The sequence below is a fragment of the Poeciliopsis prolifica genome, unplaced genomic scaffold (genome assembly GCF_027474105.1).
Source record: "Poeciliopsis prolifica strain line A6 unplaced genomic scaffold, Auburn_PproV2 SCAFFOLD010, whole genome shotgun sequence".
Classification (NCBI taxonomy): Eukaryota; Metazoa; Chordata; class Actinopteri; order Cyprinodontiformes; family Poeciliidae; genus Poeciliopsis; species Poeciliopsis prolifica.
In genome coordinates this window covers 13,424,791-13,440,531 of record NW_026562385.1, presented here as the reverse complement: position 1 = coordinate 13,440,531, position 15,741 = coordinate 13,424,791, and the positions used below count along the sequence as shown (strand labels likewise).

The following is a 15,741-nucleotide window of genomic DNA, read 5'->3' as shown; positions in this document are numbered from 1 at the left end:
CTTGTGGAACCAGTCGGGGCTTTCAGCTCCTTTAGCTCTCCAGGATGTTGATCTGAGAAAAATGTCGGACATCAGGCTGGCGGAGTGAGCTCTGACACACACTTTGTTTTCCCAATTAATGTTTTATTGGAACAGTTGGATGCTTTAATAACATTTGATCAACGCCCAAGCACACTGCCAGAACGTCTCATGAGAAACCAAAACTGGGTAAAAGCAAAGGGAAAACATACAACCAAGACACACTTCTGCTTTCAAATGGTCGAGTTCTTTCCAAGAATTTCATTTGCATTTGAAAATCATTCGCAAAATCTTGGTCCGCATCTGTTTATGGATAAATGTTCTGCCATCTGAGAGTCATCTATGACAGCAAGAGAAATTAAAAACTCAAGAAAAAAAGCAAAACATGTAATGTAATAGGAATGGGAGAGTTGGAAGGGGCTAACCCAGAATGGCATAACAGAGCTCTCAATATGAGAAAGCTGACTCCTGTGGTAATCATTCGTTGTCTTTTGTTTAAAAACAGGTTGCTTTTTCACAAGTTGATTTTTCCAAAGCTGATCTTCAACACGCACAAAGGGGGCGTGACGGGGAGGTGCTTTCACCGCTGAAGACAGAAGAGGCAGTATGTGAGCGAATTCTGCCAGATCCTTCTCACCAAGACTCCCGAGCGCTCGGCCCGCTTCAGTCCCGCTCAGCCACCAGCTTCAGAACCTTACCGATGGCGATGGTCTTACCTGGCAACAGCACAACAAAAACCACATCAACTTCCTTCTATACACACGTGGATCTATTAGGCTACAGTCCACTCCCATTCTTAGGGCCAGGATTTGATTCAAACATCTCATTTTTTCTATTCAAACATTTTAGAGATTCTGTTTAATTTATGAGGAAAGAGTTTAAACAAATGGAGATTTATTTAAATGTATTCTGTAAGGTTTCATACTTTATGGAAAGAGAGGGATGACAACATTTAATAAATATACCAGGAGTTAATCTCCCATTAATAAATTAAATGTACCAAAATTATTAAAATCATTAATTTAATACTAAATAATTACATATACAGTACAGACCAAAAGTTTGGACACATTTTTATTCAATGAGTTTCCTTTATTTGTTACTATGTGAGAGTGAGCTCACATAGTAACAAACATAGGCTTCTTATCTGAGCATTAGGGTAACCCTAACCCTAAAAGCTACATTAGCTAAGGTAATTTTGCTAATTAGGCAGTAAGTACTACAGTAAATGTCACTGGCATTTATCTTCGTATTTCACAGAATAATTGAGTACTAGTTGTGATTTACTCATACCATTTATAAATTAGAAACGAACTGAGATCTAGTTCTAAGCTTGTGGATTTATTGTTGTCAAAGCAACTGCCTGCCAAGATGGCTGTCAGTGACAAAGTTCACAGAAGTTGTGACGTCACATGAGAACAGTGTAGTGTGATTGTTTATGGAGGGGATCATTCCCTGCAACTCCATCCTGCTTGTAGCTGGATGTTACCTCAGAGCATCAGGCCTACCTTCATCCCGTAAGGTAAACCGTCCCATCTGAGGAAAGTCTTTAAAAGTCTCGAGGCAAATGGTCCCAGCTGTACGCAGGCGGGCGATGCAGACCTGGTCCTGTTTGACGAACCGCGGCCGCGTCTTACTCTTGTCTCCTGTCTTCTTGTCCACTAGACAGATTAAGGCCTGCGCAGGAGGCAGACGTCAGCAGGGAGTTCAGATTCTGATAGCGAATTGATCCCACTCCGGCGCTTACCGTGATTTGCACTTCTTCAATGCATGTGTGAATGTGAAGGACCGCGTTGTAACCTGGACAGATGATGGATTTGTGTTCGATGATGACGATCTGTGAAGAAAAAAGTACACACTATGTTCAGGTAATTTCATCTAAAGCTCATGTCCAGTTGTTTGGTGTTCGCCCAAGTACCAACTAGCACCAGATGTTTCCCACAGGACCACCCTGTATATTGAATAAAAATGGCGGCGCCATGTTTGGTGGAGCGCGAGCAGAGCACTGCTGCAGGCAGAGAACTATCGAGACAGTCTCTGATTCGTCCCTCAGTCCTTAAACGCATCATTGCTGTGACAATGTTGAAACAAAACTAGACCGCATCATTTGATTATCTACATGCTTATTGGATTACTATTAATTTTAGGGCTTTAGATAATTAATCACCTATTGAAATAACTGTCAGTTAATTCAATAATTAATCGTTAACAGGAGCATAGACTCAAAAAACTGTCCATTTACTAAAATAACAACCCATTAAAAGTTATAATTACTTATGGACATTAAAGCTTCATGACTTTAGTAGCTCTCTTAGCATCAGCCATAAAAAAGTTTTAATTACACAAATGTGTGTTAATTCATCACACAAGATGTTTGAAGACACACATCCTGTGTGATGTTGCCAAGATAAATGATGCCATATTCTTGTAACACAAATAAAAATAACCCCTATCCTCTCATGACCAAAAATAGATAAACAATGAAATATGCATTTTCTCATTTAAAAAAAGAATTATTTGTTTACTTGCATTTTTAATGCATTATCAATATTGTACAAGCTGGGCTTACGGGTTTAAATGAAATTGCACCAATTGAATAATTCATTCCATCATCACCAGCTGCAGCTCTAGTATAGATGACAGCAGCCGGCTTCAGCTCAAAACCATTTAGGACCTTTCTTTCCCAGGCCTGGATTATGGACCCTTAGTTCATGGACTGAAAAAATTTATTTCACAATGAAGGTGCTGTAAATTTGTTTTTGCTATAACTCGTATGTTTCACATTTCGTGTGCCGGGTGGACTCACCTGGGCGTCGAAGGTGCGCCCTGAATGACAGAGACTGTCAGAGTTGCACAGAATAAATCCCGGCAGGATCTCCTCCTCCTCGATTCCCTTCAGTCGCAGCTTGAGGTTTTCACCAGGTTCTGCATCGTCCGTCTCCATGTCATCAGATAAAAGACTCAATACCTCCACCACATGCTGCAGGAACACAGACACTCAAATTAGAGATGTAACGGTAATGAGAAATGTTTTAAGGCCTAAAACACAAAGTGGGCTAAATTGGTAAAAACGGTAATCTTTCCCTCTTTCCCTCTTGATGCAACTCGTATCTGAAATCAACACTTCTGATCATTTTGACCTTAAAACTTATTATGGTGGCAGAAAAACAAGATACATCATGCAGAGACTGGTGGCCTCTGAAGGGAGGACAGAGGGTGTTCCTCTGAGCTCTGTGGAGGAGAACTGATCTAGAATCAGTGAGCCTTGTTTTTGTTAGTTTTGTTAGTAAATGCATGTTCAGTCTGAGGAATTTCTGTAAGTCAGTGACCCGATGCTTCAATTATTTAGTTTCCGTTTACAAATGCTAGAATACTTAGAACTATGTACATATAAAAGAACTATGTTTGACAGTTCTATTATAGAGTGAAGAACCAGGCATATACAAAGTTCCTCATTGCATCAGATTTTCTACATACAAAAACCAGGTAGTGAAACCAGACTAGCTGAAGAGAAATGTTAACACTGCTGTGTGATCGTCTTTCTGCTTTATGCACAGCATAAACAAACCTCTAAGCAGTCATCCAGAACTTCACACAGAGCTCTGTTGACATAGTTTGACCCTGGCCTGTTGAGTTTGGCAGGCGGATGTCTCCACGAACAAAATGACGCAATTTTTGTCTCGCATCAACATTGAGAACTGATTTCAGAACTTCTGCTGAAGTATGTGGAGGAGCCTGAAGGCTCCATGTTGTTCAGGGAGCAAAGAGACTGATGTTTATAGTTAAAGCATTTTGACTCTGTTTGACAGCACCTGCTTTTCAGTGTGACATCGCCTCTCCCAATCTGAACCAGTATTGCTCATGGGAAACTGATCAGAAAATGGAATCAGCATTAGTTGTTAAGTCTGCTAAGAAATACCAAATAGCCCTAGATTGTGGCTCAGTGTTGAATCAGATGCAACACATAGGATCACAGATTGGTTTCTGAAAGTCTTCCTCTCTGTCCAACTACTAAAAAATAAAGACCAACAGAGCCACAAAAACCTTAAATGAAACAGTTGAAATTGTGCAGATGGGTTTTCCCCAGTGTATTATGAGTCTGACAGCCTACCAGCTTTACTTGCTTCTCTATCAGAATGAGTGTGGCATATTTTGCTTATTTTAAATAGTTTTTCATATGCCAATAAATCTTGGCCTCGCTCATGAAATCTTCTCGTTTGTCCTTGGCATACAGTGGAGATGCGCAGTGCAGCGGCCAGCCAGGGGCAATACGAGTCTGACTACTCCATTGGGATTTGACAGATGTGAAAAAAAAATTGTGAATGGTAATTGTATTTTTTTTTATTTGTCGTTTTTAACACTGTAGCTGTATGTCTAAGTATTGTCAACTATGTCGTCCTAAACATAATTATTCAGTAATATTTTACATTTTCAGTGAAAACATTTTTTAAAACAAAAACTCGCTGGGCCGCTGGTTGCCCTGGTAACCCTGATTCACGGTAGGTCTGGATCTGATTGGACGACTTACCCTATTGGGCATCATGACTAGCTGCTGTGCTTTACTGATGGAGCCAGACTCCAGCTTTCCCAGAACCACAGTCCCCATGTCCTGGTGAGAGAGCAACACATTTTCAATACATGACAACAAAATCTGTTCCATGTTTCAGGGAGCAGTTTTTATACAACATGCATTAAAAAACAAACATGTTCTCACCTTGTATTTGTCAACAATGGGCAATCTGACTGGTCCATCACTAGATCTGTTGAAATTTGGCAAACTGTCCAAGTGTGGGATGAAGGGCAAACCTCTGGAAATTGAAATAAAAGCAATTAGAGAAGGATGAGGCGATGATCTTGGGTTATCCTGACTGTGAGGAAGCTAACAGACTTACGTATACCAGGGGCACATGTCAGTCGCCTCCTTCAGGTTGGCTCCGGTGAGCCCAGAACACGGCATGAAGTGGATGTCTTTCTTCGGGTTGAAGCCCACTTTCTTCAAGAATGGCACTAATTTCTCTTTGCACTCTTCATACCTGACAGTCCAGGAAACAAAGCAGCACATAGGATCACCTCAATAAATTCTTGGTGCTGGAAACGAGGGGGTGAAGAGGAAAAGCAGGGGACAAGTATCCATTTCAGTCGGAAAAGGCTAGAAATGTGCTGCCTTTAGTCCCAATATCAATGTACAAATACAGAAATACAAAAAACAACAATTTCAATAACTTTACACAAGAATGAGTAGCTTAAAGGGGCAGTATTCTGTACTTTCCAGTCATACTGTGCTATAAAATGGCACCATCAAGAAAATGATACCTTCAATTATAGAAATACTGTATGTATCAAACATAAGAAATGTCAATTTATGAATTGACACCATGAAATTGGACTTTAAGACGCTCCTGCTCTTTCCAACATTCCACCTTCAGAAAGCCATCACAACAATGCTTCTTCATTATGCCATTTACAATCACTCCTTCAGTGTTGGACTGTTAAGTAGCTTTTAGAATAAGCTTAGCAAGTGTGCAGTTCCACCCAGTGTTTGACATTTGCTGTTTGCTAGTCTGAAGGAGCTGAGTGGGGAGAGTCAGAGTGAGGGGAAAGCTCGGCTGGAGACTACAGATGCAAGGCAGAGCAGCGGAGAAAATCTGACTCTTTGTTCCAGGTGTTTTTCATTCTGAATGGTTGCCATGGGAGATTTAAGGATTTCTGAAACGTGCATCAAAAAAATAAAATAAAAAATAAAGACAATACTTCAGGTGTGTTTTTTGATTACAGTAATGTCATAACTAAATGAATTTTACACAACCTTCCTGTTTAAAAATATCTTTGGTCACTGAAAGCCAGCTGTCCAATGACAGCACAGGGGAAAGTTTATACTTTTCTATATAATATTTCAAACCTTTTCAACTCCTTCCATAAAGGTCCAACCACTGTGTGACCCAGTTCTGTGGGAACAATCAGAACCAGAAGACAAACCCAGCTGAGCATCAGCTAACACTCAGCATGTCTGTCTTGACCAGAATGATGAGTCATGAAAGGGACAGGAAGCAGAACCTTTGACCCCCCAGGGATTCAAGGAGCCAGTTTTTATTCATGAGGTGGAAATGACAGATTAAGCCATCATCTCAGGCTCAGCCATGTAAATATCAGCTGCTGCAGCACCTTCCCTCAGTTAATCTAGGATGGACAGGTCAATACGTCTTCATCTGTCTCTACAGTCAACATCTTGTTCATTTAAAGGACTGCAGATGGGGCCTTTGATCTGATCCTGTTCACCAGTCTGGACTCAGTCTGTCTCATGTCATCTGGATGAAGGATGCTTGGGTTTAATTTGGTTTCTGATTTGAATCCAAGTGACTGAAACACACCAAAAACTTGGAATCAAAGAGTAAAATGCAATTATGTTTCCTCATTAGCAGGTTGCTGAGGTAACAGTGCCATTAAATTTCCACATGAGCATCCCTACACCCACTTATCCTTGCAGAGCTGTGGGGGGGATTGGAGCTTCAGCATATGTTGGGTGAGAAATGGGGTTCTCGCTGGAAGAGTCACCAGGTCATCGCAGGACAACCACAAAAAACAGGACGAAGCACCATGTGAAAACACACACCCCTCTGGGCAACTTTAGAACGACTCATGTACAAGCTTGTTTTGGAGCTCAGGAGGAAGACAGAGTACCCAGAGAAACATGGAGACTCCCTGCAGACAAACCTGAGGCCACCGCAGTGAGCTAGCAGCTGGTGACATGGCAGCAGAGCTGATAACTGTCATCTGATCTGTTTTATTTGGCTGTGAGACGTGGACAAATTTAGAATTCAAACAAACATTCAGAGTAATCACAGAGGACTATAAATAGAACAGTGAATCATTAACCGTCTCTGTTTTCAACACTGAAAACAGAGTATGCTGCACAATAATTTCTGCTGGACAATCAGTTGTCCCTAAAATTATTACAATAGATGATAATACTCGTTTTCTGTCCATTTTCAATTAATATGATCGAAGATCATCATTTGAAAGACTAATAAGCTCTTATTTTGCACAAATCCCTTCGCATTGCAACTAGAAGAAATTTTAATTTCCCAAAATAAAAACAACCAAACAATAAATAAATTTTTAAAAAATTAAATAAAAATTCACAACTGAAATTATTACACAACTAATAATTATTAATAAAATGAATTAGCAAATCTAAAGAAAATTGATCTTCAAAAAATATAATCAGAATGGAAATCATTGAACGCACTTTTAATTAATCATTGAGCAGTTCCCTGTTTTCCCTGTACCCACCTCTCCAGACTCCAGTTGACAGTAGGGTCATCCATCTTGTTGACCAGGACTATCAGGTGCTTGACACCGGCCGTCTTAGCCAGCATGGCGTGCTCCCGGGTCTGTCCGCCCTTCTCAAAACCTGTCTCAAACTCACCTTTCCTGGCAGAGATCACCTGTGGGAGCACAGGGTAGCACTCCCATTCATATTCAACATTAAGTGGCAGTTGAGCTAGGAGGTTATTCAGTTCTTAGCATGTCTGTGTGTGGTGGACCCTAATAGTGGGTCAGTTGTGAGTCACTCACCAGAACAGCCAGGTCAGCCTGGGACGCGCCTCCAATCATGTTGGGCACAAAGCTTTTGTGGCCTGGAGCGTCAAGGATAGTAAAGTGCTTTTTGTCCGTCTCAAAGTATGCTCGGCCCACCTCCACAGTCTTTCCCTTGTCCCGCTCCTCTTGATTGGTGTCCAAAGCCCAGGAGAGATACCTGAAGACAGAGAGGACAGATCGTCACCAACTGTCAAAGAGCTGCTCTTTACAACATCTTCACCGTGACCTACATCTGCCTTCATAAAAACGCACCAAGCAGTTAACCATAAAACTGAGCACATTGAATTTACAAAAATAAATGTTCTTAATGGAAACACACCAGTAAAAAAAACAACAACTCATTTTTCCATAAAACATTTTTGAGCCAGGGTGAGGTGGCTTTTTCTTGCCGTAGCAAAATAGATTTACTTTGCAAAACTGCAACTCAAACCCTTTTTGCATCTTGAGTCATGTAATCAACAGCCAGACGATACTACTTGAAAAAATGACAAAAGAAGACAACAGGAAGTGGTAGAAGGATGATTGGTTGTTTTTGTATTTTTTGGACAATGTTCAGCTGGCTCCACCAGAACTCCCACATCACAGTTCATTAAATGTTATGTTGAATCCATAATCAATGCAAAATCAACGACTATTATTTCCCCAGAATGCTGCATACATAGCTGCTCCCAAGTGGGCGGGGCTTGTCGCTTCAACGAATTAGACGCAGATGTCTTCTCTGATTGGCTGATAAATGATGAGCGCTGGCACCATGGCTGAATTATGAATATATCTTGTTCATTTACTTTCACGGCTGAAATGATTTTTAATTATCACATGAAGGAACTTATTCACATGTGACTGTAATTTCATTTCTTATTTGATGGAAACACCATAATTGCCAGATGTTGGGCAAAGAGTACAAAGAATGAAAACAGTTTGTTATGACAGAGCAGCTAAGGCGCCTCGCTCACCAGGTTTCTCTGTTCTTCTCCTTGGCTTCCCTCTCGTATTTCTCTAAGGTCCTCTTGTCCACCATGCCTGTTAGATACCTGCAGAGAGACAGGGAGGTTACAGCTAATCCTCCTACAACACTTCACCTGCAATACAGAACACTACTTACATAATTTGTCCGCCAATGGTGGATTTTCCAGCATCTGGAAACAGAATCAAACTTTAGACTCTTGAATAAAAGTCCACATTGTCATAGGTATTTGTGTGAAGAAATTGTGGGGAAAGAGATTAGTTACAATTTGGAATAACACTGGAACATAACATGGAAGAAGTGAAGCAGTGTGAATTCTTTCCAGATCAACTGTAAGGTCTGCATTTCTTAAACAATGTCCTCCACACATAAACTAGAACCAGTGGGTCTCAGCACTGACCTACGTGTCCGATGAACACCACATTGATGTGTTCCTTCTTGGGGGCGTCTGGCTGTACGGCTGGAACCTTTGGCACTAACACCTCCTCCTCTTCCTCCATCATTTCTGGAGCCGTGTCCTCCGGCGAGGCCGACTCCCCCGGACCCCGGTCCCCACCTCCCGGCTCCTCCTCAGTTGCTTCGTCGTCTTTTTGGTCCCATGGTTCCTCCGACGTCATCTCCGTGTCACCATTCTCCACAGGCACTTTACAAGCACAGAACATCACTAAGTCAGTCTGAAAAGGTCGACTATCAAATACTTGCTAATTGTGACAAAATTTCAACTTTCGGGAGTCAACAGCTGAACCGACTTGAACCTGATCTGGAATATAAACAGCTCAATTAGACTGTGGCACAGATTTCTTCAAACACGATGTTCGGTGACACATATAAACACACAAACACCTCTGTGACACATCGCTGAATGAGTATAAATAATAACAGATGAAGCTGACTGAATGAGAAACTACAAACTAATTTTAGTCAATATATGTAATAACATTTTTAAGTTTATACTAACACATTTAACTAAAATCAAACAAACCCAGAATACAATGGTTGTGCTTCATTTCTAGGTTTTTCTATCCTAACAAAGTTATGACAGAATTTACATACCAGTACTAAAGAACTGCATATCTTTAAAGGGGCAATACCATGTATTTTCCAGCCACACAGTGCCATTTTATGGCACAATTAAGTAATTATGTCATCATAAGTTGTTATAAAAATGCTGTAGAAGTCAAATATGACTTTTTACAAATTTGACTTTGGAATTTAATATCTTGAAATTGGGCTCTCTTTCTGAAACTCAATCTGTAGGAAGTCATCACAACATGGCTCCTCTCTTAACCCTTTGATGTTTTTAATCAGCATTTCGCTGAGAAGTAGCTCATAATGAGCTCAGCAGATGTTCAGTTCCACCAGGTGTTTGCTAATTGCTGCTGGCTAGTCTGAAGGAGCTGAGTCTCGGACTTGCGGGGGAGTGCTGCTCTGTGAGGTTGGAAACTGCAGCTCAGAGGGGAAGCTGTGTCTCAAAAGTGGTGTTAGGCCCACCCAGTTTTGCACAGCTGACAGGTTGCCATGGTGATTAAAGGATCCTCAGCTATAAAAGCTGGGGATTTTTTCATTGCTGTGCTTGATGCAAATTGTAGGTGCTGTTCTCCAGTTCACAGTCAAGTTTTGTATGAATGAAGCCCTACTATGACGTAGAAGACTGACCAGCATAATACTCGGCTGTTTATCATTTACTGTTATTTCCCGTTGAAATCCGGCTACGTGTGTTTAAGGTGATAATGAAACACTCCTTCTTGGGGGGCGTCTGGCTGTACGGCTGGAAGCGCTGGACGGTGTTTCTTTTCATGCAAAGCAATAAACATAAGGAAATAAAATCTCATGATAAATTTATATACTTAAACATGAAACTTGTCTAAAAAACAACATTTAATTTAAGGAGCGGGTTTCAATAGCATTTTATCAATAAATACAAGACGCCAAAGAAAGGCAATAGTTCAATTCTAAGGTGATTCACAAGTCAGAAATGTAAAAATGAAAGGCTTCTGTCTACATCCAAAGCTCTCCTGAGTTTTTGTTGTTGAGGAAAGGCCTCTTCAAAATACCACAGAGATTAAAGCATTCCTCAAATGCATGAAATAACTCCAGGTATGGTTTTGATGAGAGAATAAGTTAACATGATATAAAACTGAAAAAAAGTCAATTGTACATATTACTACCCCTTATTAGGCACATTGGTCTTGCGCTGGTCAGACAGAGAAGAAATAAATCAGGTCTAAATCAGGTCAGTCTGACAGAACACCCTTCCTCACCCCTGCATCAAACAGCCATGCTCCTTGCAGGTGGCGCTAAAACCGCAGATGTTCAATATCATCAGAACATTGATTTTCATTGTCTGCCTTATTTTCCTGGTGAACTTGCAGCATGCTATGTTAACCCAAAGTCAGCAGACTGCCAACTTCTTTTTTTTCTAAGTCATTTTGGCCAATGCGTTCAGCTGTCTGCCAATAGTAACAGCCTATTAACAGATCGTTGACGCATCTTTAGCACGTTCAAGCTAGACCAAAGTTAGAATGGTTGTTCGTTAGACCTGGAAAATCCAGAACAGATCGATATCCATTATGTTTTCTGGATCAGAATCTAGACTGACCACAAACGGCAGAGAACAGGTAGTCGGCCAGGAGTCCAGAATAAGACAGCTGGCGGGCCGGATGTGGACCGTCAGGAATGTATATATAGTGAAGGCAGTTCTGTGTGCTGTTGTAGGCTGCATTGCTGCTGTGTTTTCAGTGTGAGTCGGCTCATGTCACAACAATGAGGAATGCAACAACAACATGGAGCACACAGAAGCCAGCCTGGCAGGAGTGTTATACGTACCGCTGCTTTCTGACACGTCCATGATGGAGACTTTATCATTCACAACTGCAAGGGGAAAAAAAGGGTAATGTTTGGATTTTTCTCAAGGTAGTCCATTTATGCTGTTGTCTTTCAAAAACAAAGCTTTGTTATGATTACGGCAAAAATGAACACCCGAACCTTTAATTTGTGTTTTGGAAGCAACTTGCTAATGGCTCCAAACAGAACAGGTCTGTCCCACGTCCACAGGTCAGAACCGGTGAGGTCATTTCATACCAATCACTACTGGGTAAAAAAAAATAAATAAAAGGTGCCCTCCCACAGCATGCCTGCTACTGCACCTTTTAAAAGCTCATACCTGCCAGAGGGCAGAAGCTACTGGGCTTAGTGCAAATAAATGTTGCTACATGACTCTAGAAATGACCGATAGAGTCCCTCACACTTACTCTGGTTTGATCAGGATACACTTGTCAATTTCATAAAAACAACTTGTCCTAAATGGGTCTCAGAATTAAAATAAATGTTAACTGGAGTCATACCTCACCTTTAAATAATTACATACAAACGAGAAAAATTGTACTCGAGGAAATAAACTGATACACCGCGAGTAAAAGATGACATAAATCTGAAGTAAGAAGGATTGAAATGGGGGAATTTGTGTAGAAATATGGGTATGGATAAAGAAAGGGCAGACTTGAGCTGGAATCCTTTTCTTTTCCTTCCTACCTGTACACAGATACTTACAACAGAGAAGCATAAACTGGCTTTTACTAGCAGATTCCAATTTCCAGTTTTCTTTGGTGTCTGATCTGCTCACTTCAACAAAATACTTTTTTATTCTAAACACTAAACCAATATAAAATAGAAGATGCACTGCAAGGTTCTGTTGGAAGCTGTAGTTCTGGATTTGAACAGAAAATGAAGGAATCCCAAGATAATCCTGATTTGTGCATCCAAACTTGTCCATGAGAGTTGTCTGATTCCTATTAAAGTCAAATACAAACATCTAGGTAAATGTTCTTGTGTTAATAGTTGCATTTATGGAGCGAAAGTGGTGGGAGTTCTGAGATTTGACTAACTGAAGAAAAAGATATATTAGCCTGAAACCTAATCAAAGTGAGATTTCGGTATAGTGTTTTGATACATTTAAAAAATAAAACCAGATAAATTTTCAAATCTCATCCAGATTTCAATAATATTTTTTTTCTGAAGACTGTTGGACACAGTTCGGGCTGTAGGAGCTGTTTGGGTCTTGTGAACTGTACCAGACCAGAACTCAGTAATTTCAGTCCAGACAGATGTTTACTGGTGTCAGAACATTCCCTCACAGCCAAGTGAAAGAGGCAATAGTTCAATAGGATTACTTTAAATCACTGGTTGTCAATAAGAGCCGGAAATAAGGCATGAGCCCTATGAACACGAACCACCCTCATTGGCAAACGGCTCTATTTCGTACCAGAAAATGTTAGTCACGAAACGGAATAAACCCCGACAAAGATAGGAAGTGACCAGCAGCCGGATCCAGCTTTTAAAACTGAATAATAACTGAACTGAGGTTCAGCTAGAGAACTAGTTTCCGATGACAACTACTGCCCTGACTCTGGACTGCTTTCAAGCAGTTCTCGTATGTTTTATTCCACTCTTGACCAACAAATGCGTCAGAAAATCCACGTCACGTAAAAGACGAAGTAGATACGCCAATTTCTGTCCAAGTAGCAGACTGTCTGCTTAAAACACGGAGCTACACGGTGACAAACATGTCACTACATCACATCTTTTTCCAAGTAATGTTTAGAATTTGTCAGTTTCACGGCTTTTGACCCACGCACTGAGTTACAGTCGCTAAGTAGGGAACACACCAGCTAGCGAACAAGCTAGCAGTTTACCGCCAGTTGGGCGAAAACCCAAGTGCCGGTAGAGTTCAGGTGTCCTCAAACTGTGTCTGTGTTTAACAACAGCTAAATGACCACAAATCAAAGGTTCATGGCGCAAAGTGGACCACAAAACGCGTCACGGGAAAGCATGTAGCTGCTTTTTCGCCCTCCAACCGACGCGTGTCTGAACACCCGCTAAGCTACAGGCTACAGTTAGCAGTTAGCTAGAACGGCTAACGCCAACGTGACTGGGGTGAACTTACCAGCAGCATCGGCGTTCTCTGTGGGCGCTCTCATGGCAAAAGGCGGAACAAATTCAGGAGCGTTCACATTGGGTACGAACGGCTTAGCGTTCACGTTCAGGGTTGTGAATGCCGCTTCAAGCTGTGCGTCGACTGTGGCCTCCACATCGTCCTCTTGTTCCCAGGAATCAGGGGCAGTGTCTCTCGGGTCCATCGTGGGTCTTAGATTTTGACCATGTAAGATTGGAGCTACGCAGTTCTTGGTCCGCTTGAGTGTCCACCTTCAACCCAATGTTAGCCGTGTCCCGCTGAGCTGTGAGGACCGTCCCTGTAGTGCGTGCGCGATGTTATCCCCAGTTCACATGCAGTAAAGCACTCGCTCTGTCGGTCCGGACGCCTCAGAACAGGCTCGAGTCAGCACTCCCAGAGACAGTCCGCGTGAGCTGCGGCGTTCCTTCAGTCGACGTGCTCAGCGTGAAGCACTCTGGGATTCGAAGTCCTATGAGCAACTGGACTACATTCAGCTTAGAAGACATTTAAAAGTAACAAACTACATCCCCCGTAAAGCAATAGAAAAATGGTTAACGTCACTTCATATTAACTTTTAACGCAGCAGATTCGCTTAGGTTTTGGTCGAGGAAAATAAATAACACTTTTATGCTTATTTATGTATGGAAGCCCGTTTCCGACACTCTGTTAAAAATAATAAAATAAATTATCTAAAAACTAATGAGATACTATCTCAAAATAATGAGATCCGATCTTAAAATAACAAGATAGTACCTCATAATGAGAAGCTATCTTCTCATTATAATGAGAAGATATGTCAAAATAATGAGATGCTATCTCAAAATAATGACATAGTATCTCTTTATAATGAGATGGTATCTAATTATAATAAGATGGTATGATCTCATAATAATGATATTATCTCATTACAATGAGATGGTATTATCTCATAATAATAAGATGATATAATATCATTCAAATAAGATGCTATTATCTCATTATAATAAGATGGTATTATCTCAGTATAATCAGATGGTATTATCTCATAATAAGATGGTATTATCTCATTATAATAAGATGGTATTAGTTTATTTTAATAAGATGGTACTATCTCAGTATGATCAGATGGTATTATCTTATTATAATAAGATGGTATTATCTCATTATTATAAAATGGCATTATCTCAGTTTAAGATGGTATCACATTATGAGATAGTGTCTCATTACAATGAGACCATGTCATTATAATGAGACCATCTCATTACCATGTCATTATAATGAGACCATCTAATTATAATGATACTCTATACCATTACCATCTCATTATAATGAGATAGCATCTCATCATTTTGAGATGCTATTTCATTATTATGAGATAGTGAGTCCAGTATGATACACTAGTTCCCTGGATGACATCTTTCATGCAGATGTGAATTGTCAAAGCATTCACAATTATCCAACAATTAAAAATAGAAATAGTTTTGAAGAAGCTAAAACTTAAGTCTGGACACCATTTATGCCTCTCCTTGGTCTAATAAAGTTCACTCCGTGATGTCACTTTAGATATGGTAGTATTCTTTAATTATTCTCTCCCAAACTCAGAAATTTTGCTCTTTTAATATTTATTTGACCTGCGTTTGTTTTATGTTTCTGCTCATTTATATTTCTCTTGCTGTTCAACAAAGATGAGAACAAATATGTTGGGAGTATCTGAGCAACACCTTTGGTTTTCTAGATCAAACCATCAACACTGAGGCTTTCCCATTTGATGGGAAAATAAAAAATAGAAAAAGCTTTTCTGTGATTATTATGAATGATGCACTGAAGTGGAACATAAGCTCCTGGAGACGTGAGAATCACCTGAGGTTCTGTCAGTGAACCAGCAGAGAGAACGCGGCCGTCTGTAGATGGCAGCACCAGGGGACAAAAACATTCCATTTAAATCACAACCTACCAGTAGCTGTTCATTCTTTTGTTCTGTTTCAGTTAAAATTATATCATTGTGATCATTCTTATTTAAGATGAATATAACACACAATACATGGAAAAAAATTCCAGTAGAATTCAGTCAAATTAAATCAACCTTTAAAGTTCTAAACTAGAAGTTAATTGCTCAATATAGGGTCATTGAGCGATTAGGATTATTATTGCAGAAGAAGAATAAAGGCACGTAATAATGACAATGTCACAACAATCAAGTTCAGATTAGATTTGTGAAATCACTAGAACA

The 15,741-nt window shown here is 40.3% G+C and overlaps 1 protein-coding gene across 2 annotated transcripts; it reads right to left on the bottom strand.

Annotated features, from left to right (window-relative positions):
• Positions 1-102: 102 nt before the first annotated feature.
• On the bottom strand, positions 103-13,959 carry gspt1l (G1 to S phase transition 1, like). Of its 2 annotated transcripts, XM_055035345.1 has the most exons (14): positions 13,524-13,959; positions 11,408-11,452; positions 8,982-9,224; positions 8,720-8,753; positions 8,571-8,648; positions 7,594-7,774; positions 7,309-7,463; positions 4,911-5,051; positions 4,733-4,826; positions 4,547-4,627; positions 2,825-2,998; positions 1,766-1,855; positions 1,527-1,695; positions 103-734 (listed from the first exon to the last, which is right to left on the bottom strand). In XM_055035345.1, exons 1-14 carry the CDS (start codon positions 13,714-13,716, stop codon positions 682-684), a joined length of 1,731 nt encoding a protein of 576 aa, XP_054891320.1. In that variant the 5' UTR covers positions 13,717-13,959; the 3' UTR covers positions 103-681. The 2 variants fall into 2 exon arrangements, with proteins under 2 accessions (XP_054891320.1, XP_054891321.1); XM_055035346.1 differs by lacking the exon at positions 11,408-11,452.
• Between the last annotated feature and the right edge of the window lie 1,782 nt (positions 13,960-15,741).